The sequence below is a fragment of the Cetorhinus maximus genome, chromosome 17 (genome assembly GCF_964194155.1).
Source record: "Cetorhinus maximus chromosome 17, sCetMax3.hap1.1, whole genome shotgun sequence".
NCBI lineage: Eukaryota > Metazoa > Chordata > Chondrichthyes > Lamniformes > Cetorhinidae > Cetorhinus > Cetorhinus maximus.
The window spans coordinates 14,378,811-14,404,601 of NC_135895.1; the positions used below are offsets into that span (position 1 = coordinate 14,378,811).

Below are 25,791 nucleotides of genomic sequence, written 5' to 3' on the forward strand. Positions count from 1 at the left end.
TTACGTGATGCTTTCCCCCCAACCCCCCCACCATAACGTGGGAAATGGGTCAGGGATGGGTGGGAAGGCAACACACTGTATTTTAAGAGCCCCTCTGCCTTCAAATATGCTGCCAGGGGTGGCGGTGAGGGGCGGGGAGGCGTGAAATCCAGCCCAATGATTTTATTTAATCAAAATGTACCATTGCACACTTAGTGACACTGAATTCCAACTGCATGTTTTTGCCTATTGCACCATCTTATTAATGTGCAGCTTCCTTTGGTCTTCAGAATTATTGACTATGCCTCCTTCTTTTAATATCATTTATCAATTCAGACACCACTCCCTTCAGCCTCATATCCATGCAATTTGAAGACAACAGATTGAGAGACCTTTATTTGTTTATTCTGTTGTAATTTAAGATTTGGCTTCTCTGGAGCATAAACACCAGCATGGATCTGTTGGGCTGAATGGCCTGTTTCTGTGCTGTATGTGGGGAGGCAGTGGTGTAGTGGTATTGTCACTGGACCAGTACTCCAGATACCCATGGTAATGCTCTGGGGACCTGGGTTCAAATCCCACCATGGCAGATGGTGAAATTAGAAATCAATAAAAATATCTGGAATTAAAAGTCTAATGGTGACCATGAAACCATTGTCAATTGTTGTAAAAACCCACCTGGTTCACTAATATCCTTTAGGGAAAGAAATCCACTGTCTTTACCTGGCTGCAGACCCATAGCAATGTGTTTGACTCTTAAATACCCTCTGAAATGGCCTAGCAAGCCACTCAGTTCTCAAGGGCAATTAGGGATGGGCCATAAATGCTTTCATTGAATAGCAATTATGGCATTGTTTTAACTAAATGTAAAATCACTGTGCATTTATATAATTTTTAAAAAGTCATACCTCAGTGAAATGTCTCAGGGTGCATTATAAGCAATAAATTATTTTGAAGTGCAGTGACTGTTTAGCATACAGCAGTGTTCAATAGAATGATCATGTTGGTTTGAGGGTGGAATGTTGGCCAGAATACCAGGAAAATCCCTTACTCTTCCTTAGATAATGCCATGGGATTATTCCAAGACTAGAATACTTTGGGATGGGGGTGGTGACTAGCGCGGTGTCCTGATCACAGTTAAAAAGAAACACCAATCTGACAGAGGTCAGTTTCTACTTTCTTCCTTTTTGTGTCTAATCTATTCATATACAAGCTCGTATTTCCTTTGCACCTTAGCTCTCCTGCAGTGTAACCAGTCAGATGGAAGTTTCACAGCTCCTTCTAAATGGGCAATATAATCACAATCTCCACAAAATTGTAACAGCAGTCACTGCAGAAAGTGACTCACTTATGTCATTGTCATTTTATTGCAAAGTGGCTCATCTTGAGCATTTCTCTGAGGAAAAGCAGTAGGATATCATATTGGAGTGCATCCCCGTTACTGCCATCTTCTTTTGGACTGCAGTTGATCATACACGGCCTCTGTCCATAATCCCAGGACAAAATAATGGAGAAAATCCAGCTATTTTAATGTCTAGTGATGCATATGTATTAAATATCCACCTTTGACTTGGGCAATTCAGGAGACAACCTTGTGTCATGCGTTGTGTCATGTGTGTGTTGGCAGTTTTATCATTGCACAATGTTTCTGTGTACCTCTAAGGCATCGTTATAATGTGCAGCACTTAATCAAAAAAGTATTAAATAACCAAAATGCTGAGGTGGCGAGAGTTAATAAAAATTACTGTTAGAGAGTTGCATTCACTGTATCATTTTGATATCAAAAGTTGCTCCTCATGCGACAATTTCATTAAGTCGACTCTGTTGACAGTAATCATGCTACGACTATATAAGAAAGAATCCCACCTTAATTAAAAGACATGAAAACTCTTCAACAACTAATACCGTTTCCGGCTGATTTACAAGTAAAGAATAGGACAATTGAACTGTATATAGACTTGTGACCTCTTTGTGCATTGTTACAATGACATTGTGAGCAATAGTGACCACACGACATTCATTTTAGTGTAAAACCCAGCGCGATTAATCTCTCATTGCACATTTCATTACATGCTTACTGAAAGTAGAAAATTAAGCACGTGTGGATATGTAATGTTCAACACACTCTGCAGCTCTTAGCAAATTAGTTTATCGAGCAGCTTATTATTTATCAACAATGTAGTATGTATACCTGAAACCTTTAGCGATGAGGAAAAGAGCTTGACTGGAGTGTCAGGACTCAGTGGCTAAAAAGAGTTCATTTGCAACCAACAAAAAAAAGCCATTGCTTGAATCTTACTTACTTGATCAGGAAAGTTTCTGATAACAGTCCGAAACAAATAGATGCTGCTTTGAACACAGAATGAGGTGGTGGGTCATGGAAGGCTGTCATCATCCTGTACACGGTGAATGGTACAATGGTCATTAGGCCCAGGATTACAGCGAGAATCAACCAATTCTGCCAACGGCAGGCAACAAGCTTCCATGCTGAGCCAGTCTGCAGGTGGTACTGTGAACACAGAAAGAGTTATTATGAATTGGAAAGCAATGTCTCAAAGGGCAGTGGAAGCAGTTTCAAAAGTGACTTTCAAAAGGGAATTGGATGAATACTTGAAGTGGGAGAAAAACTTGCAGGGCAATCAGGAAAGGAAAGGAAAGGAGACTGGGACCAGTTCTGTCAAAGAGCCAACATTGGTACGGTGGGCTGAATGGCTGCCTTCTGTGCTGCATTACATTATGATATGAAAACAAATATCTTAATATGCTTGGTGCTATGAACATAAATAGTCCATAGCCAGAAAAAACAAGACAGTGAAACAGCACAGCAATAACTCATGTCTGATGACTTCTAATTATTGCTGCAATTCATTTTGCAAAGTTCAAATAAAATTATAGCTGCAAGTACATATTGGTTTACTCAACAACTCTGCCAGTTATAAATCTATCCTAATACTATCTTATGAGAAAATAGGGTAACGTATTAAACATGCAACTGTGCATGAATCGTTATATATTATTAAACCAGTGAAGATGGTCTTTATTATGTACAGTATTTATATTCTACAGCCTGCAAGCCTCCAGCAAAAGCTTTAAATTTGTTACTGCAGACACTGTTGTATATTAATCCATATTTTAAAATGAAATTAGGTTTGCTGTTTCCTTCTACTACATAAGATAAGGGTGATTCAAAATAAGGAACAATGAACAGTAACCAGCTTTGCTAAATTGTGCTATAGAAAATCCTAGCTGAATTTTTAGAGCTAGCGGGCATGTATTATGTGGTTTAAGTCAAAGGGCTGGATTTTCACAGGATTGGGAAGACTCTGTGGACTTTAAAACTGGCGGGCAGGACCCAGATGGGGAGGTCCCACCTCCATTTCTGGCAGATTCCATTTTTGCTGGTGGGAGAAGGGGGCGGGAATGATCACACAAGCGGGAAACCCAAACTCAGCAAAGCCATTTGAACTTTAGTGCTGAGTTCAAACAGACCTCATTTTGCATGTTCCTAGGGCCTTAGGTGTGGGAGTTATGAGTTAATGGAGTAGATGTAAACACTCTTGAAGGGTGGACATGGTCTATTTAAGTCTCATTATCTGATGGGTTTTTAAAAATCCTGTGTTCTTTAAACTTGAATAAAAGCTGTCAGTGAGAGTTTTTAAAAAAGCGTCTGTTGGACCACCACTTTAATTGACAGGCCATCTGGCGTATGTCAGAAAAAAAAGATGACCACCTATTGCACAGTTTCAATAGAGTTCTTTGCTATCATTTCCCAAGGGCTGTTATCATGTCATTATGAATGCTTGGCTGAGTTTCAAGAGCTACATTTATCTCAGTGGGGGTTCCAAGTTCACAGTTTGATAGTTTAGAGAGGCCATTAAAGGATAGCTGTCTTTGATGTGGCTACTGAGTAGATGTGTATTGTTTTTATAACAGATTAACTACTTGAGATTTAAACGCTTTGAATGGGTTTCATGAATGCGAGTTTTTCACATTCATAGAAATATATGAATTTGAATTAGAAGCAGGAGTAGGCCATTTGGCCTCTTGAGCCTGCTCTTCCATTTGATAAGATCATGACTGGTCTGTTGTGGCCTCAACTGCATTTTCCTGTCTACCCCCTATACCCTTTGATACCCATGTCAATCAAATACTCATCCTTAAAAATAATTAATGAACTAGCCTCCACTGCTCTCGAGGGAAGAGAATTCCACAGAGCCATGACCCTCAGAGAAAATAAATTCTCCTCATCTCTGTATTAAATGAGAGTTCCCTTATTTTTAAACTCTGTCCCCTAGTTCTAGTCGCTCCCACAAGGGGAAACATCCTTTCAGCATCCACCCTGTCAATTCCCCTCAGGATCTTAAATGTTTCACTAAGATCACTTCTCATTCTTTTAAACTCTAATGGATACAGGCCCAATCTGTCCAACGTTTCCTCATAAGATAACCCCTTCATCCCAGGAATCAGTTGAGTGAACCTTCTCTGAACTGCTGCTAATGCAATTATATCATTTCTGAAGTGAGGAGAACAAAACTGTGCATAGTACTCCAGATGTGGTCTCACCCTCTATAGCTGTAGCAAAACATCCCTATTATTATATTCCAATTCCCTTGTAATGAATAACAACATTCCATTTGCCTTCCTAATCACTTACTGTACCTGCATACTAACTTCTTGTGATTCATTTACCAGGACACCCAGACCCCTCTGTATTGCAGAGTTTTGCAATGTCTTTTTGTTTAAATAATATACTGCTTTTTTATTCTTCCTGCCAACGTGGACGAATTCACATCTTCCCACATTATACTCCATCTGCCAATTTTTTGCCTACTGACTTAACCTATCTAAATCCCTTTGTAAACTCTTCACGTCCTCCTCACAATTTACTTTGCTACCTATCATTGTGTCATCAGTAAATTTAGCAACCATACATTCAGCCCCTTCATCCAAGTCATGTATATAGATTGTACATAGTTGAGGCCCCAGCACTGATCCTTGTGGCAATCCACTAGTCACAGCATGCCAATCCAAAAAAGACCCATTTATCCCTACCTTCTGCTTACTGTTAGCTAACCAATCATCTATCTTCACTATTAACTCTGTACAAGTGAGAGCTATATTAGATTGAAAAAGATACTTTTAACATATGGTTCCTGAGGCCTGCCCATGGTGAGTACTGAGTGAGTGGCTATGTGGTATGAGAGGATGATGGGGGATAAGTGGGGCACATGAGTTGGCATGGGGGTAGGAGAGGTGCATGAGCTGACATGGAGGTAGCATAAAAGTATGAGGGGGCATGTGAGGGGTGAGGCTAGAAGCCCTAACAGCTTCTAAAACAACTGGGACAAAGTCTCAGAGAACGAAGGCGCGTTTCTAACCAGCCCACCTTGGCACCAGCTCACCTCTGTGGCCACGAACGATCTACTTCTGACGGGCCTGATTCTATCCTGCCTCCACCTCCTGAGAGCAAACATTGGGTCCAACAGGGCCCTTTAAACCGAGGTGGACCTGCTGAGTCAGGAAGCTTCCCAACTTGAGTTACCCACCTTGGTAGTGAAAATACGGCCCTTTAATTGCTCTTGGAAATAATTTTAGAATCAGGTCAAAATATGCAAAAGCATTTTCCTCTTTTTCCCAATTTGTTCCTTTCTTCTCCCAAAGAGCCATGTGCTTCTCCAACTCTTGCAGCTTGTGTATCCTTGAATTTTTTCACCCCTACATTGGCGGTCATGCCTTCAGCTCCCCAAGCCTCTTCAACTCACTCACTCTTCTTTTAGTACACCCTCTAAAACCTGTCTCTTTGAGCAAGCTTTCAGTCACTTGTGCTAGTATCTCCTTATGCAGCACAGTATCACATTTTGTCTGATAATGCTCCTGGGAAGCTATAGAAATGGAAGTTGTTGCTGAAGGCACTGATTCAGGGGTAAAGTGCCAAGAACTCCAGCAACCTTCCAGTACCTCACCATCTTTCACACATTAATCAAGAGAGTATTTGACAACAGAAGGTATTGTGACTGAGCACGGTACTGCCCCCTTCCATATCCACACATTTGTGCAATTTTCAATAGATATGTCATAGAGCAGGAGGTTTGGGAAGGTGGTGATACTGGATAAATTCCCTTCCTCAATATACTGAGGCCAATTGCAGCACATCAAGTGTAGTCCCAGCAATCAGCTAACAGCATAGACTGGGAATTAAACATGGCATCTTCCTGGCTTATACAATTTACAAGTGGAGGAAGAAGATCTCATGCCACTTTTTCGAAGGAGAGCAGGGGAGTTCTCCCTGGTGTTCTGGGTCAATATTTACCCTTCGACCAAAATTACGAGACAATTGCCCAGTCATTCGCACATTGCTGTTTGTTGGAGTTTGCTGCACGCAATTTGGCTGCTGTGTTTCCTACATTACAGCTGTGACTACACTTCAAAAAGTTAAATTGGCTGTAAGGTTGTGAATGAAACCATATAAATGCAAGTCCTTCTTCTAGACAGCTTAGTCCTGCACCTTTTAGCAACATTTGGAAGTGAAATAGTTAAAACTGGAATTAAAGGGCAGCTGTCATCAAGACTCATGCATGGTCCATTGGTAGAATTCAGATCTCATTCTCATCACACTATAGCTGGCAGAACTTTGAGCCCGCAGCTAGCCTGCCTGCTAAAGGCTGCTTTCACCTCTGTATCTGACCAGAGAGCACTTTTTTTTGCACCTGGGCTCCTCATAGACACTTGGATCCATACGTAGAGCCTCATGTGAATTCTCTTAAGCAAACCCACCGTGCATTTCCTCTAACAGGGATTAAAACTGGAGAGTTTGCCCGATGCTTCAAAATTGTTTAATTAGTGCCCTACATGCATTTGCAATGCACACTGCACATTGTAGGCTGTTGTCCATGAATTAGTTTCTATGTGGCAAGTGCCGTCAAGCTATCTGTGATTTTTTAAAAATGTAACAGCGAGCCCCAGTAATGGCTCACTGATAACTGAATGCATCTATCTTCATTACCTGGTCATTTCTGCTTCGGTTTGCTCTACTGCTCGTAAAGGATATGTGTTTGAGTGAACGGCACAATCAAACCTTCATCCCAAGCAGATTCAGAACTTTCACTCATTTATTCTTGACTTCTCTTAATTACATTTTTATTAAAAATGCAATCGTTCATGATGACACATTTCCGTGAAGAGGGTTAGTGCTCACAGAGAGATATTCACTTCATTTCTGGGTTATCTGTTCAACTATCAGCACAAAATAAAGCAAGTCAAGTCTTTTTTTGTGCTTTATATATATACTTAAACCCTGTAAACTTTATGGCTGTGCTGCAGATAATATAGAGTTTTTGAATATTAAGGGAATCAAGGGATACAGAGGATAGGGCGAGAAGGGGAGTTTACGTCGAAGGTTGACCATGATCTGATTGAAAGGCGGAGAAGACTTGAGGAGCCCTATGGCCTACTCCTCTTCCTATCTCTTAAGTTATTTGCACTATGGTGTCAGCACATAGGATCCTGGATCATGTGCCCAGCTCTTAATTCATGGTGTGTCTTTCTATATACACACAAGAACAGCATTTTAAAAAAAAAAATCAGATTTTATTAACGCTGATACAGACTACCATAAAGCATCAGGCATATCTTACTTTCTGGCCATTTTCACATTAATTACTGAACAATTCTTTGAGGGCAATAATGTGAGACTGCGTTAATAGTTGTTGCAGGACTCTGCACTGCTAAAGAATAGCCATCAGACAGAAAGGTCACCCCTCCTGATAACTCACATTAAACAAGGAGGCTGGGCTCAATATGAGTTAATGAGATTGGGCTCCATTTCTCAGAAAACCTAAAGCAGTACGCCATGAAAAGTCTCACCACAACTTAACTAGTGGTACTTCATTCAATGCATAATCTTTTCATTTATTCACCCTTTCAAAAGTGATTTCTACACACACTTCCCAATTCTAAACCAGTTATAATTGAAGCAAAAATCAAGCTGTTGTTGAGACATTTGTCTAGCAGGCAACCCTTACTATAATGCAGAAATTCCCAAGTATCCAGCATCATTGGATGCAGGTGGAAGTTGAGGCTCTGTGGCAGCACTCTTGCCTCTGAGTCAGAAGGTTGTGGGGTTCAAGTACCATCCCAAAGGTTTGAGTGTGTAATCCTGGTCAGTAATTCTCAAACTTTTTTGGGTTGAAGGACCTCTTTTCAAATGGATTAGGAATCATGGATCTACCAGCTAAAATATAATACTATATAATACTCAGATCACTGTGGCGATGATGGCATAGTTGTAATGTCACTGGACTAGTAATCCAGAGGCCCAGGCTAATGCTCTGGGACATACATGGGTTCCGATCCCTCCATGGTAGCTGGTGGAATTTAAATTCAACTAATTAAACAGAAAAAAATCTAGAATTAAAAGCTAGTTTCATGTTCACCATTCCTGAGACTATCTGGTTCACTGATATCCTTTAGGGAAGGAAATCTGCCATCCTTACCTGGTCTGGCCTACTTGTAACTCCAGACCCACTGCAATGTAGTTGACTCTTAACTGCCCTCTGAAATGACCTAGCAAGCCACTCAGTTCAAGGGCAATTAGGGATGGGCAACAAATATTGGCCCCGTCAGTGATGCCCACATCCCATGAAAGAATAAATGGAGGTGCTCCATGCAAAAAGTGTTTTAATATTGCTTTTAAGAAAACAGGTTTTTTTTAGTTTTAAGTTTGTAAATTTATAAAAATACTCTGTCCTCTTGAACAAGGTTGAACTCCCCTGAGACCCACTACTAGCTTTGATAATGGAGTCTACCTGATGATATTTGTACTGTTCTCAGCGCTTCTCCATGTGTGCTTCCCTCTTCGGTGAGGCAAGCTGCTCACTCTATGCTATACTGCGCCTGCTCTGACCTCCCAGGTCGCACCAAGCCTGACTTTGGCTGCCACTCGTTTTCTTACTCTGCGCCACTCCGATCCCTCTTGAACACGGCAGCTTGAGTGGTTACCCACATTGCCCTGCTCGAGGCTGGCGCTGCTCAGTAAACATTTTCGTGTTATTTTGCGAAGTGTCCACAGACCTTCAGGGGTCTGTGGATCTCAGTTTGTGAATCGATTTAACTTGACATTCCAATGTAGTACTAACGGAGTGTCGCCCTTCGGAGGTGCCGCATACCTTTTGGATGAAATGCTAAAAAGTGCCATATAAATGTAAGTTGTTTGTCTCTTCCATTCTTAATAGGCTACATTTAGGAAATAGCTTTCTAAAATGACACATCCTTCACAAGAGTTTGTTAATGTGCTGAACAAAAAGTGCAGGATAAAGCTCTTCAAAGCGTATTTAAAGTATAGCCCCGAGATAAACTCATTCTCAAATATGTAATTTGAGAATATTATATGGATGCAAAAAAAGATATTTTGCAAACTAGGCTGACAACCTGCCAAAATGTGTCAGAAGTTAAGAAGGCAATTTTATGAATACCAACATTCAGTGTGTCAGATGGTATTAAATAAATGAAGAGATTTCAGGGGACTGGTATGTACATCTTTATGTGAATAGTCCTCAGTTATATTTCTCTTTCAATATATTACTGGCTTTATGGCCTTGTGGGTCAAAGCAACTATTGAGAGGTCACAAACTGTGCCAAGAAGCTACAGTATCTGGAGAAGGAATGTAATTATGTTTTTTAAATTTCTGACAGAGAAAGAAAGTCAGACAAACCTCTTTTGACCTGTAAAAGCTCTTAGGCTAAGAGGAACATGAGATCATGGACAAATTGGAGATGGTTTTAGTAATTCAGCACTAAATGCAAGTTAGGCATCGAACATCATCTTTTCTGTTTAATCTTTTATTAGCACCAAAATGCTGTTCAAATAGAGTTCCAACAATCATTTGACTGTGATAACAGTGAATAATAAAATAATTTGCACTACTTATATTAGAAAGGTGTTGGTTTGTCGCTTCACAAACCTTCTGCTTTTCCTTTTATTTTTTTCCTCATACATTTGTGTTACTTTCCTTCTGCTAGATAGAAAGTGGATCCCTTTTTTGTTGACAGATTTGGGTTCTTTTTTCAGCATTCGACAATTTTTAAATCTCAAGAGATTCCTTTTCCAGCATGGGTTCTATGTAACTTTATATAAAATCTCTTGTGTTGCATTAAATCTATGACTTGCTACTGATACCCCCTGATTTCTCCAAACATCTTGAGCAAAGTGGTGGCAATCAGCCAAAGCCAAACTGCAGATAAAAACAAAAAAAAATAAATTCGAGGAACTTGGGAGAAAAGGGTGAACCGGCCTCCAGTCTAAATCTATCAACAGAAAAAGCCAAAACAAATCAAACACAGAGTCAAAGCAAATTCCTAAAACTGCTGATTTCTACAGCAGAGTCAGTAAAAAAAAAAGGCGACTAGAAGGAACATTTTAATGGATCAGCCATGGCTCAGTTGGTAGCACTTTCATTAAAGTCCTATTCTGTCTGGATTTGAGTACAAAGTCCAGGTTGACACACCAGTGCAATGCTTAGGGATTGTTGCACTGTCAAGAGATGCCTTTTTTGGCTGAGATGTTAAACTGAGGCCCTCTGCCCTCTCAGGTGATGCATGATACTGTTTGAAAAGAGCAAAGGTGTTCTTCCTGGCATCCTGGCCAACATTTATCCCTCGAGCAACATTACTAAAGCGGATTAACTGGTGATTACCTCTCATTACTGTTTGTGGAATCTTGCTGTGCACAAACTGGTTGCTACCTTTCTCTACAGCACAACAGTGACTACATTTCAAAAAGTACTTCATAGGTTGTGAAATAATTTGGGATGTCCTGAGGTTGTGAAAGACACGATATAAATGCAAGTCTTTCTTTTTGCAATTGTGGGAATATTTGCAATTTAATCTGGAAGCAACCGTCAAGGTCACATTTGCTGAAGTTGTTCTAATTGCCCTAGAATATTTTAACATAGTGAACAGGACAGGGTAGATTTTCAATTTGCTGTCTGGGGAATAAAACTTGTGATGTGGATCAGCCGCCCATCATAGAAACTCCCAATTTTCATTTTAATTTACATTCCATCTCGCACTAAATCCCATTCGCCCATCACCCCCGATTTACTGACGAATATTGGCTCCCCTGTCTAGCAATGCCTCGATTTGAAAATTGTCATCTTTGTGTTCAAATCCTTTCATGGATTTGCTCCTCTTTATCTCTTAACTTCCTCCAACCCTACAATCCTCTGAGAACTCTATTTCTCCCAATCCTGGCATCTTCTGCATCCCCACTTCCTTCTCCCACTATTGGCGGCCATTTCTTCAGCTGTCTGGGCCCTAAACTCTGGAATTCCCTCCCTAAATATCTCAGCCTCACCACTTCTTTCTACTTCTTTAAGATGCTCCTTAAAACATATCTGTTTGGTCAAACTTTTGGTCAGCTATTCTAATACTTGGTTTTTGACCTGCTGTTTCTTTTTGTCTGATGACAGTCTTAGGAAACCATCACAAGGCATTTCAAATGTTAAAGGCGCTATATAAATGCAAGTTGCTGCTGTTGTCCAAAGCAGGGTGACATTACAAATGACAACAAATAAACAAGGAATAGAACCTCCAGCAGTGTTTGTTTTTACATAGTGTACCACCACACCATCCAGTCACAAACAGAACCAAATCAGCAAATCCCTCACAGACTCTGAATGCAGTAAAGTGTTAATGCCTTTTGTGTTTGCAATGTTGAATGAACACGGAGCCCAAGCAAAAGCTTTACCTTAGTCTTAGTGAGTTAGAATCAGACAGGTTTGGACTTGTGACATAATTCTGTCCTCCTCTATAGCTGAAGATGGAGCAAGCAGTTGTGAAAACTGCAATCATAGTTTGATAAATTAAGAATATCAGAAAAGCTAATGATGAGAAAAAGCTATTCAGCTCATGGAAGCTCAACCTTCTGCAATTTTATATCTCTAAATATGGCATCCAGCTGTAGTTTGAATGACCCTAATACTTTTGCTTCTACTAGCCCACCCAGCAGATTATTATAAACATTTATCACTTTGAGTGAAGATATAAATGCAGTTTTCTCTAATTTGAATTTATGTTCCCTTGTCTTGCGATCTTAACTTCATTTGAAGTAATATTTTAGACCATTTAATATTTTATAATGCCTTTATGAAGTGCCTTCTTAATTTTCTTCTTTCAGATCTTTCTAGATGTACAGCTTGAGCTTCTCTGATCCTCCAACAGCTCATTCCCTTCACATTTTCGATCAGTCTTGTTGCTCTTCTTTGCATTCTCGCCAATAGTTGAACATGTTTCTTATGGCATTGTGACAGGAATTGAACATGGTATTCAAGTGTGGGCTGTCTGTTGCATTGTACAGTCCCATCATAATCTCTGGAGGTTTGTACTTTTCAATTAATTCTTGGGATACATGCAGCACTCACAAAAGCCAGCATTTATTGCCCATCCCTCGTTGCCTTTGAAGGTGGTAATGCACTTTCTTCTTGATCTGCTGCATTCTGCGTGGTGAAAGTACTCCCACAGTGCTGTTAGGGAGCGAGTTGCTGGACTTTGCTGCAGTGCTGATGAAGGAACAGCAATGAATGTGCAAGTAGAGATGGTGTGTGGCTTAGAAGGAAACTTGGAGGTGATGGTATTGTTACGACCGGCCCCTGGGCGAAGTTCCCCCAATCTGTTACGATCCCGGACGAGGTACCCCAAATTGTTATGCTCCCAGGTGAGAGGGATGAACTGGCTCTCTTTCTTTATTCAACCCCCCTCAGTTGGTCACTACAAGGTTAATTTAAAAACGATCCCTTCCCTTGTGGATACCTTTTCCCAATCCAAATATATTTAAGTTTTAAAAGGAGCCAATTTAATCAGGCTGCCTTGAGTCAAAGAAAGAGTGAGCTTATTAATTACTAAACACGAGGAAAAATAATAAAAACGCAACACACATACATACAGATTAGAAATGAGAAATTGAGTCCAAAAATAAAAGTTAAAGAAAGGTATATGAATCAGTCCTTTGGCTTGTCCGTGAGGAGTAGATGGCGAAACATTGCGGCCGTTAAATTGGGGTGGTTCCTGTAGCGCTGACTTTGGCAGTTGAGCAATTGGGTTGGAGATTCTTGGTTCTGCAGGTTAGCTGAAAGGAGTTGCCCTGTTTCCTTTTTGACTGTGGCTTTGCTGACTTGTGACTTGCTTCCGGCAATCAGAGAGAAAGAGTTTTTGTTACCTGCAAATGCAAGGATGCCCAGTTGGCGTTCTTCAGCTGTGACGTTTACAGCACACACACAACAGAACAGAATACCAGAATAGCGCACACAGCTAGGTTTGCAGTTGGTTTTTTAAACCCCTTTCCTTGTGTATTCCTGGAAGGGAAAAAACAAACATGTCTTTTGTCCAGATCTCTTTTCTTTTCAACTCGGTTCATGTTCATAGTCTGGGATATAACTCAAGAGGTGGTGGTTTCGGCTGAGATGGTAATCATTTCCCATTATTTCCACAAACACAGGAGATTACAGTTCAGTTTGCATGGTATCTTTTCCTTTAAAGTGCATCTGTCTGAAGTAGGTCATGTCACACCTTTTAGGTGCGACATTCCCTTCTCTCTGAACTCATTGGTCAAGTAATCCACATAGGAATTTTCCAGCAAGTGGCAACCTTACAACCTCAGCCAGCTTTTGCTTATATGTCCTTTTTTAAAAACAACACATGTCTTACTTAAAAGTTCAATCTGCCCATAAGTAATTCGGAGACAGAGTCTGTGGTCATGACAATATTCTTATGCAACCATTGCTCTTGTCTTTCTAGAAAGCCAGGGGTTTGAGAGGTGCTGTTAAAGAAGCCTTGGCAAGTTGTTGCAGTGCAGTACTCCACTGTTGTGGATATATCCCAATAGTCTATTTTTCCATCACTCTCAGGTTCCTTTCTAAGTCTCCCTCTGCCTATACAATCCCATTCATTGTATTTTTTGGTGGATATACAAAACTTTACATTCTTCAGTGCTGTATCTTATTTGTAATTTCTGTCCAATTGCATCACCAATATAACCTCTTCTGTAAAGCTTTTGCTGAATTCACTGTCGCTGTTGCACTATTTTAGTCATATCAACAATTTTGATGAACTTGCATTTACAGTCATTAATATTGACTAGAGCCAATAATGGTCCATATATAGACACATGTGGGACTCCAGTCAATGCTTCCCCATTTTCTCCAGGGGCAGTTTTCTGCTTTGGCATTCCGATTGAATCCAGGAAGTTGCACATCCTCAGGTTGCAACTTTTCCATCCAATAAAATTGGCAAACGGAAGACCACACACCGACAATGCGCTATTTCTCAGTATGTGCTCCTGGCATGTACAAGAATGCCAAGCAGGAAAATCTTTGCTTCCATTTCTTACTTTTTAACCCATCCCGTTTACTCCCCTGGATTATTTTGCTTTCTAGTTTGATAGAAATCACTACTTCTGTAACCTCCTCCAGCCCTGGAATCCTCCAAGAAATCTAACCTCTAATTTTGGCCATTTGCACATCCTCAATTTTCATCACTCCACCATTGGTCTTCAGCTGCTAAGGTGCTAACCTCTGGAATTCCCACCCCAAATCTCTCCACCTCTCTATTTCTCTGTCCTCCTTTAAGATGCTCCTTAAAACCCATCTCTTTGGCCCAAGCTTTTGGTCACCTCTCCTAATATCTACTTATGTGGCTCAGTGTCAAATTTTCTTTGATGCTCCTGTGAAACATCTTGTGACGTTTTATTATTTTAAAGGTGTTATATAAATGCAAGTTTTTGTCGTTCATATCATATTTTTATTGAAAGCTTTCTGAAAGTTCAAATAAACTAAAAGGGAAAAATATACATTTATATAGCAACTCCCATGACCTCAGGATGTCCTAATGCACTTTATAACCAAGGAAATATTTCTGACTTAAGATAAAGGCAAAATACTGTAGAAGAGTCATGCAGACTCAAAACGTTAACTCTGTCTTTCTCTCCTCAGCTGTCAGACTTGCTGAGTTTTCCCAGCATTTTTTGTTTTTGTGTAAATATTTCTGACTCATCGTCACAGCTGTAAAGTAATGATAGGGAGCCTTAGTATCTACTTTGTTTGTATTGCTCTCCAAGATATCAAATTGATTCATTTTTAACTAATTGTCCCAATTAATTTGTTCACTAAATTGTATTTTGAGTTCCTATTTTCATTATCCAGCTTGTTTTTAGAAATAAATGATGAAATAAATGTTAGAAGCAGAGAGCACCAGTGACAGATATGTAACTAGCTATAGTTCACACAGGCCAGAAGAACCACTAACAGATCAAAAAGACTAATATTAACTCTTTTAGGTGGCTGGGGCTCTAACCCTGTTGTTGGTATTGCATCGTCCAGTTATATTCTCAGATGGTCAGCATAGACTCGATGGGCTAAACAGCCTCCTTCTGTGCCATAAATGACTCTGTGGACAGGCCTATTCCTTTTTATAGTGAGTCTGTTGAATAGAATTTCCATCTCTCAATTTAAGTTAGTAGTTTATTCATGACATCCAAGGGAGAAAGGGTAAATGATTGAGCTTTTCAGAACCATATAAATAAGGTGTCAGTGTGGTAAAGTGTTTACAGTTGGAGAGGTAAATGAAGTAAGACTGGTATCGTTTGATGCTGCTTCTGCTTGAATTGATGAGAAGGTGTCTGGAGTATATTATTTAATGAACATTAAATCCTGAATGTTTTCCAGGATGCAAAACATTAGAGGGAGTAATGGAATGACTTAAGTCAATGGTTTTCAAACTTTCCCATCACGGGGCTTAGGGCTGCCCACAAATACCCAGGAAGCCGCTGTTGTACCTTCCAAAAGGCAGTGTTAGATATCAAAAAGAAATCAGTGCTATTTTTATTAGTATATAACAACAAAAATAATTTACTGGAAAATCAATAAATGCATCAAAATACTTCAGAGCCCACTTGGGATTCCTTCAGGGTCCAGGGTTCCCAATGTAAAAATTTGTAGCTAGGAGAAAAAGCTTAATGCTGTAAGAGATCGAGGACTTCAAAAAAAAACAAAACAAAGTGTTCAAACTAATCCCAGGGAAACAAGAATAAACAGCATTCCCATGGAGATTATGATCCTTCTAATACCCCAATTGCTAGAAAATAAGGTATTGGATAGCCCATTAGCGGGGCACACAGACAAAGCAGAGGTTCTTCAGTCCCTAGCGAGACCTATTGTTTGTGACACTGATATCTGAGACATGCCCTGTACTATTATGGTCCTTGAGAGAAGAAGCGACCTGGAGGAACTTGCTGGGAGTGCATGTCCACGGCATTCTCTACATAACCGTGCGCATATATTTCTCTACATGACATTCTCTACATAACCGTGCGTATATTTCGTAATATACACTGCTGGCAGGGAAGGTTATACTTCTGTAAAATCCCCCCCCTATATTGTCCTGGAAATGGAGGTTGTTTTCTCTCTCTAGATATAAGTTGATACTTTCCTTATCTTTTCTCTTTTCCTGCCTCTGACTCTCTAGCTGTTACCACGTGCTAAGTAAGAATCTGTGAATTATTACTATGTCTATTGATGTATGATTTTTAACAAGCAGCTTGTCTACTGGTAACAAGATTATTGTGCTTGAAGTAGTTGATTTAACTTGCTTCGTCGGCTGTATGTAAACTGGAGCTCGCTGAAAGAAGCCTAATTATGTGTATTGTTGGGTTTGATTTCAGTATGGCAGGTAGTCTGTAGTCTCCTCTGCTGAATGAACTGTTTTTGTCAGCTTGGTTCAGTAGCCAGGACACCGGAGATAATTCCCCTGCTCTTCTTCAAAATATTACCATGGGATCTTTACATGCATCCAAGGAGGCAGATCGGGTGTCAGGCTCAACCAAAAGACAGTACCAAAGTCTCAGCTTTGATTGTTGTGTTCAAGCCTGAGGTTGGGACTTGAACATGGAATGTTGATGTTCCGAGGTGAGAGTGCTACCAACTGAGCCACAGCTGAGATACCCAGCATCAACAAAACAAATGATCTGGTCAGTCATCTCATTGCTGTTTATGGTATCTTACTGTGTATAAATTGGCTGCTGTCTTTTCCTACACTGAACAGTGCCTACACCTCAAAAATTAATTAATTGGCTGTGAAGTGCTTTGGGATATCAAGGGATTTTAAAAGTGCTCTGTAAATGCAAGCTCTTTTTTCCTTGGTTTCTCCAAATATATCCGGCACTCCATCTGAAGTTAGTTAAAAATTCTGTCCTGATAGAATCAGAGTAAAGGGAATAGATAACCTTAATTACAGCACAACCAGAAAAAAAACACCTGATGCTAATTGAACCAGACTCTCTTTAACTTACTGATCAGGGATCTCAAGCAGAAGGTGGCTTATTGCTTCAGGTAAGTTTATATGATCAAACTCCTTATGTCCTTTGTGATTGCCATTTTTGTCATGGTCATTATCTATGTTTGGATTGGCAAATAGAGTTGCCAACTGTGATTAAATGTATTTGTGGAGGTATTCCTGGACATGACTTGCCCCCACATTCCAGCCATTAGTTGGCCTACACACCAATCTTTGTGACGCAGAGCCTTCCTACGCCAATTGGACAGTATAAAGAATCACTAGTCAATCAGATGTTAGCCAAACAGCCTTCCCTCCCACCCCATTTTCAATATTTTTAGATCTGGTAAAGAGGAAAGTTCAAAGAAAATGGCAAAAAAAACCAATCTTTTTTTAATGACCCTATGATATTTCTTCAGGGTTGCACACAGCAGTGTCCTGGAGATTGATCTTCAAACCCTGGAGACTCCAGGTCAATCCTGGAGGGTTGGCAACCCTACTGGCAAATTTGTCTAGAAATGTACTTGTTCCTCATTGGCTCATTCTCTGTATAATTGTCTATTTCGTGAATAGTCTAAAAAAAAAACCATATTGTGCAAAATCTTTCTCCAAGATTTTAATTTTCTCCATCAATCAGATTTAACCCATCATGTTCCAGCAAAATAAAAATCACCAAAATGCAGTTTCTCAGTCGATTCACTATAAACTCCTGAAAATAAAGATGAGCACATAACAAACACAATAACAGCATCAAAGAATCACAAACTTACCTGTGAATTTAGCTCTAATAAATCTGCTCCCCTCCATAAATACAAGATGTCTACTAGGCTTCTGAACATACTGGGCTCCCACCCCGGTCCCCACTATGATCCTTACTACTGCGCAGTCAGACCTGTGATGAAACAGCTTTAATGTATATTTGTCGATACAAAAGAATACAATTTCTAGAAACCATCAAATGGCTGGAGCTCCAGACACAAGGCAACACACTTTTTTCTTCAGGCATGAGAATTCATCTGTGAAGTAAAAGATACATTTCCTACAAGCCAGTACCCTGCCAAGGGAGAAATGTGCTTGTAAAACCAGTCTTCTCCTCTAATATGCAGGAGTACATCTCTGATGAACAAACCCCGGCCTGGCATTTGAAAGAAAATGAAAGAACTTGTTGAATTCATATAGCATCTTTCACCATCTCAAGACGTCCCAAAACGCTTTACTGTTAACAAAGCAGTTTTGAAGTATGATATAGGAAATAGCAGCCTATTTGCACACAGCAAGGGCCCCACAAACAATGAGATTATCACCAGATAATTTGTGATGTTGGTTGCTGTAGATAGTTGGTTGACGGAAATGAGAGTAATGGAGGTGCAAGGGGATAAGGGAAACAAGGAGATACCCTAGTTAATTGGCGATCCAGAAAGGCCTTCTTGGTGACCTAGTTGAGTGGACTTGAGAGAGAGAATCAAAATTTGGAATGGATGAATAGAGAGTGATCCTATTGAATGGGCAAAGAGAAAGATAACCTGATGTCACTGAAGCCCATAATTGGGAATAAAGTATTCACACTGCAATCCAAAAACAAAATCACCCCCACCCACCCACAAAGAACTTGCTTCATACCAGGTGTAGTTCCTCATTTAGAATGATTGTTAAAAAAACATGAATTGCACATTTGCAACTTAAGTGTCATGCCTTGTGTTGTGGTATAATGCAGGCAGTCTTTGACTTTACAACGTTCGAGTTATGAAGAACTGCACTTATGACATTTACAAATTGATACCATTTCGACTTTACACCGTTGGTTTCGACTTTATGATGCCACGCCAGCAAACAAGTTTCAAATGTTAATACGTGCACATCAACGTTCTGCGCCGCCCATCTTTTATATTTTTATTATATAGATTCAATTATACCTTAATTATGTGAAAACAATCTGAGTGAGTTTACACCACTCACCCAAATGTACAATGCAAGCTGGTCAGCTTGTCAGCTGGTCAGACAACCATGCAGCAAATTCAAATGAACTTCCCAAGCTGCAACAAGACGGTGCAATCCAATGATTCATTCGGATTGTAAATGGTGATGATGTTAAAGAGGCTCTCGATATCAGGCCCATTTTTAAAAAAGGATCAAAAGAAATAAGATTGGTGTGAGCAATCTTTTGTGTGTTCTGCTTTCTCTTGACTGTTTAAACAGTGGGTGCTGATTAGTAGATGCTAAAACTTGACAGATTGAGGGAGGTTATTAATGCAGAATCACTGGTGAACTATCCCTCTGTTAATAACTAAGGAGAGGAATTTCCTCTCAGCTTTATACGTCAGTATACAGTAACTGTAACAGGAAAACCTCTTCTGGTGGTAAAATCATAAATGAGTGTTTATTTTTAAGAAAAGGCAACCAAATTAAATCATCCGCCATTGTTGCTACAGGGGGCAGTGGTGGTGGCAGCAATGGCATAGTGGTAATGTCATTGGACTAATAATCCAGAGGCCCAGGCTATTGCTCTGGGACACAGGTTCAAAACCCACCATGGCAATTGGTGGAGTTTAAATTCAATTAATAAATCTGGAATAAAAGCAAAAAAACTGTGGATGCTGGAAATCCAAAACAAAAACAGAAACAGAAATACCTGGAAAAACTCAGTCTGGCAGCATCAGCGGAGAGAGAGCACAGTTGACGTTTCGAGTCCTCATCACCCTTCAATAAGAACCCTTTGAGTTCTGTTGAAGGGTCATGAAGACTCGAAACGTCAACTGTGCTCTCCTCCGCCGATGCTGCCAGACCAGCTGAGTTTTTCCAGGTATTTCTGTTAATAAATCTGGAATGGTTGTTTGGTTGTACAGAATTTGAGTATTGCTGAAAAAAAAGAGACATGTCTAAGCTTTTCATCTTGTACTCATCAGGACACTCACAAGAATACCAATATAAGGAGAAACCAACAATTTATACTGTACGTGAAGAGAGTGCCGATCGGTTGGCAAGTGGTATTGCCATGGAGAATGTACTACTGATGGTGACTGACAGTTAATTGCCAAGCATTGTTTGAAATTTAAACCAGGCAGCTTGACCCTGATTGGTCAAGGCATTTCCCTGAGGAATGAGTCAGCAAATGGCTGTCACTTCCTTTGTCTAGCTGAAACAGGTGCAATGTATGTCTATGTTCTTTCTGTTATTTTCCCTTATGTTGGTATTCTTGTGAGTGTCCTGATGAGTGCAAGACAAATGGCTTAGACAAAGTATGTATTTAGAAATGGCTGAGCAACTAAATACATACTTTGGTTCTGTCTTCACAAAGGAGGACACTAATAACATACCAGAAATGTTGGGGAACACAGGGTTTAGTGAGAGAGAGGAACTGAAAGAAATCAGTATTAGTCGGGAAATGGTGTTGGGGAAATTGATGGGATTGAAGGCCGATAAATCGCCAGGGCCTGATAATCTACATCCCAGAGTACTTAAGGAAGTGGCCCTAGAAATAGTGGATGCATTGGTGGTCATCTTCCGAGATGCTATAGACTCTGGAACAGTTCCTACAGATTGGAGGGTAGCTAATGTAACCCCACTATTTAAAAAGGGAAGCAGAGAGAAAACAGGGAATTCTAGACCAGTCAGCCTGACATCGGTAGTGGGGAAAATTCTAGAGTCCATTATAAAAGATTTAATAGCTGAGCATGTGGAAAACAGTGGCAGAATCGGACAGAGTCAGCATGGATTTATGAAAGGGAAATCATGCTTGACAAATCTACTGGAATTTTTCGAGGATGTAACTAGTAGAGTTGATGAGGGGGAGCCAGTGGATGTGGTTTATTTGGACTTTCAGAAGGCTTTCGACAAAGTCCCACATAAGAGATTGGCGGCAGGACAGACCCAGAAGATGTGGCGGCACAGTGGTATACAGTCAGAAGGGAGTTACCCTGGGAGTCCTCAGCATTGACTCCGGACCCCATGAAATCTCATGGCATCAAGCCTAACATGGACAAGGAAACCTCCTGCTGATTACCACCTACTGTTCCCCCCCTCCTCAGCTGATGAATCAGTACTTCTCCATGTTAAACACCAATTGGAAGAAGCACAGAGAATGGCAAGGATGCAGAATGTACTCTGGGTGGGGAAACTTCAATGTCTATCACCAAGAATGGCTCAGTGGCACCACTATACTGACCGAGTTGGCCGGATCCTAAAGGACATAGCTGCTAGATTGGGTCTGCGGCAGGTAGTGAGGGAACCAACAAGAGGGAAAAGTCTACTAGACCTCATCCTCACCAACCTGCTTGCTGCAGATGCATCTGTCCATGACAGTATTGGCAGGAGTGACCACCGCACAGTCCTTGTGGAGACAAAGTCTCGTCTTCACTTTGAGGATACCCTCCATCATGTTGTGTGGCACTATCACTGTGCTAAATGGGATAGATTTTGAACAGATCTAGCAACTTAAGACTGGGCATCCATGAGATGCTGTGGGCTATCAGCAGCAGCAGAATTGTAGTCAATCATAATCTGTAACCTCACGGCCCAGCATATCCCCCGCTCTACCATTACCATCAAGCCCGGAGATCAACCCTGGTTCAATGAAGAGTGCAGGAGGGCATTCCAGGAGCAGCACAAGGCATACCTAAAAATGAGGTGTCAATCCGGTGAAGCAAGGTGAAGCACAGAACTACTTGCATGCCAAACAGCATAAGCAGCATGCGATAGACAGAGCTAAGTGATCCAGCTGATCAGATTAAGCTCTGCAGGGCAATTAGGGATGGGCAGTAAATGCTGGTCTAGCCAATGACGTCTGCATCTCACGAATGAATAAATAAAAAGAAAGTTCTGTCACATCCAGTTGTGAATGGTGGTGGACAATTAAACAACTCACTGGAGGAGGAGGCTTCACAAATATCCCCAGCATCAATGATGGGAAAGCCCAGCACATCAGTGCAAAAGAGAAGGCTGAAGCATTTGCCGCCATTTTCAGCCAGAAGTGCCGAGTGGATGATCCACCTGAGGTACCCAGTATAACAGACGCCAGTCTTCAGCAAACTCGATTTACTCCTTGTGATACTAAGAAACGACTGAAGGCACTGGATACTGCAAAGGCTATAGGCCCTGACAACATTCTGGCAATAGTACTGAAGACTTATGCAAAACTAGCTGTGCCTCTGGCTAAGCTGTTCCAGTACAGCTACAACACTGGCATCTACTCGGCAATATGGACAATTGCCCAGTTATGTACTGTCCACAACCCAGCCAATTACCACCCCATCAGTCAATTCTCCATCATCAGCCAAGCGATGGAAAGGTTTGCCGACTGTGCTATCAAGCAGCACTTACTCAGAAATAACCTGTTCACTGATGCTCAGTTTGGGTTCCGCCAGGGCCGCAAGGCTCCTGACCTCATTTCAGCCTTGGTCCAAACATGGACAAAGGATCTGAACTCAAGAGGTGAGGCGAGAGTGACTGCCTTTGACATCAAGGCAGCATTTGACCGAGTGTGGCGTTAAGGAACTTTAGCAAAATTGAAATTGAGGGGAATTATGGGGAAAACTCTCTCCCTGTTTGAGTCATACCAAGCACAAAGGGAGATGGTTGTGGTTTTTGGAGGTCAATCATCTCAGTTCTAGGACATCACTGCAGGTTAGTGTCCTGGACCCAACAATCTTCAGCTACTTCATCATTGACCTTCCCTCCATCTTAATGTCAGAAGTGGGGATGTTTGTTGATGATTGCACAATATTCAGCACCGTTTGCGACTCTTCAGATACTGAAGCAGTCTGTGTCCACATGCAGCAAGACTTGGACAACATTCAGGCTTGTGCTGACAAGTGGCAAGTAACATTCACGCCACACAAGTGTCAAGCAGTGACCATCTCCAACAACAGAGAATCTAACCATCTCTCCAGTTGACATTCAATGGCATTACCATCGCAGAATCACCCACTTACATCCTGGGGGTTACCATTGACAAGAAACTGAACTGGACTAGCCATATAAATGCTGTGGCTACAAGAGCAGGTCAAAAGCTGGGAATTCTGCAGTGAGTAATTCAGCTCCTGAATTCCCAAAGTCTGTCCACCAGCAAGTTCCCCTCCAAGCCACACCCTATCTTGACTTTGAACTATATCGTCATTCCTTCACTGTCACTGGCTCAAAATCTTGGAACTCCCTTCCTAACAGCACTGCTGGTATAGCTACACTACATAGACTGCAGTGGGTCAAGAAGGCGGCTCAACGACCCAGACCCATACCCAGTGTAGCAGCTATGTCCTTTAGAACTCAGCTGACTCCGAAATACAGTGGTGCTACCAAACCACTCTTAGTGCTAGACATTGAATTCCTCCACCCAGATTAGATTCTGCGCCCTTGCCACCCTCAATGTTTCCTCCAAGTGATGTTCAACGTGGAGGAGTACTGATTCATCAGCTGAGGGGGTGGGTGGGTGGTAACCAGCAGGAGGTTTCCTTGTCCATGTTTGACCTGATGCCGTGAGACTTCATGGGGTCCAGGGTCGATGTTCAGGACTCCCATGGCAACTCCCTCCCACCTGTATACCATTTTGCTAAAACACGCTGGGACAGGACATACCCAGGGATGGTGATGTCTATGACATTGTAAGGTATGATTCCTATATCAGGCTGTTGCTTGACTAGTGTGTGGGACAGCTGTCCCAATTTTGGCACAAGCCCCATACGTTAATGAGGAAGACTTACTCAATGGGTCAGCAGGGTGCCGTTTACAGTTCCGGTGATGAGATCAATGCCAGGTGGTCCATTCAGTTTTATTCCTTTTCGACTTCGTAGCAGTTTGATCCAACTGAGTGGCTTGCTAGGGCATTTTAGAGGGGAGTTAAGAGTTAACCATATTACTGTGGATCTGGAGTCATAAGTAGGCCAGACCAGGTACAGACGGCAGATTTCCTTCCCTAAGTAACATTAATGAACCAGGTGGGTTTTTTCAACAATTGACAATGGATTCATGGTCACCATTAGACTGGTTTTTAATTCCAGATTTATTAAGTGAATTTAAATACCCCAGACCATTAGCCCAGGCTTCTGGATTACTAGTCTAGCAACATTACCACTAGCCACTGTCTATCCCTCTTATTCCCAAATACCAATTGCAGTACTACCATCAATCTGCGACTCTGGTCATTTGACTTTAGAGTAGGCTTGGAATAAGACTTTTTTTTTTCTGGCCTCATTTCACATCATGTGGTACATTTACCCTCTGAACTATTGAGAGGCCCCAGTCTGAACTTAGTAAAATGTACAGCTAACCGCAGTTCTGCTACTCTGTGTGAAATGTATAAGAATGTTCCTCTTCAGCATCTTGTGAGGTCTTTTACTATGTAGGTAACACACATGATTTGTCAACTAATTCTAGAAAGCTTGTTTCAGTATATTGCAGACTAAATCAATGAACAGGGATTTTGCAGTGTTTCCCAGACACTATTGCTTAGATTGCATCAAATGGTAAATACTGAGATTTTTTGAATAACCATAATTTCATGGACTAATCCGAGGGTTCACTGAGTTGACATTTACTCCAACTGCGACGGATCTGTGGATGAGTCACCTGGAGGAAACAGATCTTTGTGCCTGAGAGGAGCTGAGCAGTCACCATCTCTGTGTCTCCAAACAGAAGCAGCTAATTACAGCAAGACAACTGCTAATTAAAACCACGTACCCTAAACACCACCGTTTACAAACCCATCACCTTAACCCAAATACAGCACTGGACAATGGAGGGGAATAAAAGAACAGGCACACACACACGCACACTGATTCAGCTTGGCTTCATGGTAAGTTTTGACAGAGTGAAGGATGCCCATTTTTTTTTTATTTTACACATTTTTGGGCATAAGACAGTTCTGAGTAATTTATTCCCATAATGGGCTATGGTTCGTTAATCAATTTAATTTATAATTGAATCAGATGGATGTAACTCTCTGCAAAATTGTCTCTGAAGAATCTGTTTTGCTCATCTGTTCATCTGCGGAAAAGGTTCTGACAGGAACTGGAGGAAACACAAAGGTTCATATTTCTCTTTACCGTGAGGGTTCGTAAAAGGGGCATACTTTAGTGGAAAAATACAGAATGTATATGGGATAGAAGCTGAATCAAGGGACATCTGAAAGCCATTATTACAATATAAAGAATCTGTCAGTCCATTGAAGAATTTGTAATATACCTTTGTTGTATAAGAAAAGGTAACTCACCAAATCTAGTTAGTGGATTTGCTAGAGAACAAATCAAATACCTTTGGATGGGAAGGGATAGTACTTGAAGCTATGTCTGAAAATTTATACCTAAAAACAATCCAAATAGTGTCTCTATTTAAACATACATTGCCTTCATGTAGAGTGGCATGTTTAATAATGCTTCATTTCCCACAGTGCCCACTTGAGTAAGGCAGCAGAGGGAAGAACTAAGCAGGTGCTAGGCAGCATTGGAAGCAAGGGGCAGGCAAAGGCCGAGTTGGGAAGCATAGATGGGCAGGAGACATAATACA

General features: G+C 41.0%; 1 protein-coding gene across 2 annotated transcripts in view; it reads right to left on the bottom strand.

Annotated features, from left to right (window-relative positions):
• LOC144692193 (uncharacterized) overlaps nucleotides 1–25,791 on the bottom strand; it is a 222,849-nt gene that overhangs the window by 41,896 nt on the left and 155,162 nt on the right. For both annotated transcript variants that reach the window (XM_078560747.1, XM_078560748.1), the window contains exon 4: nucleotides 2,283–2,488. In XM_078560747.1, coding sequence (XP_078416873.1) covers nucleotides 2,283–2,488 — 206 coding nt within the window. The remainder of the gene's footprint in view (nucleotides 1–2,282; nucleotides 2,489–25,791) is intronic.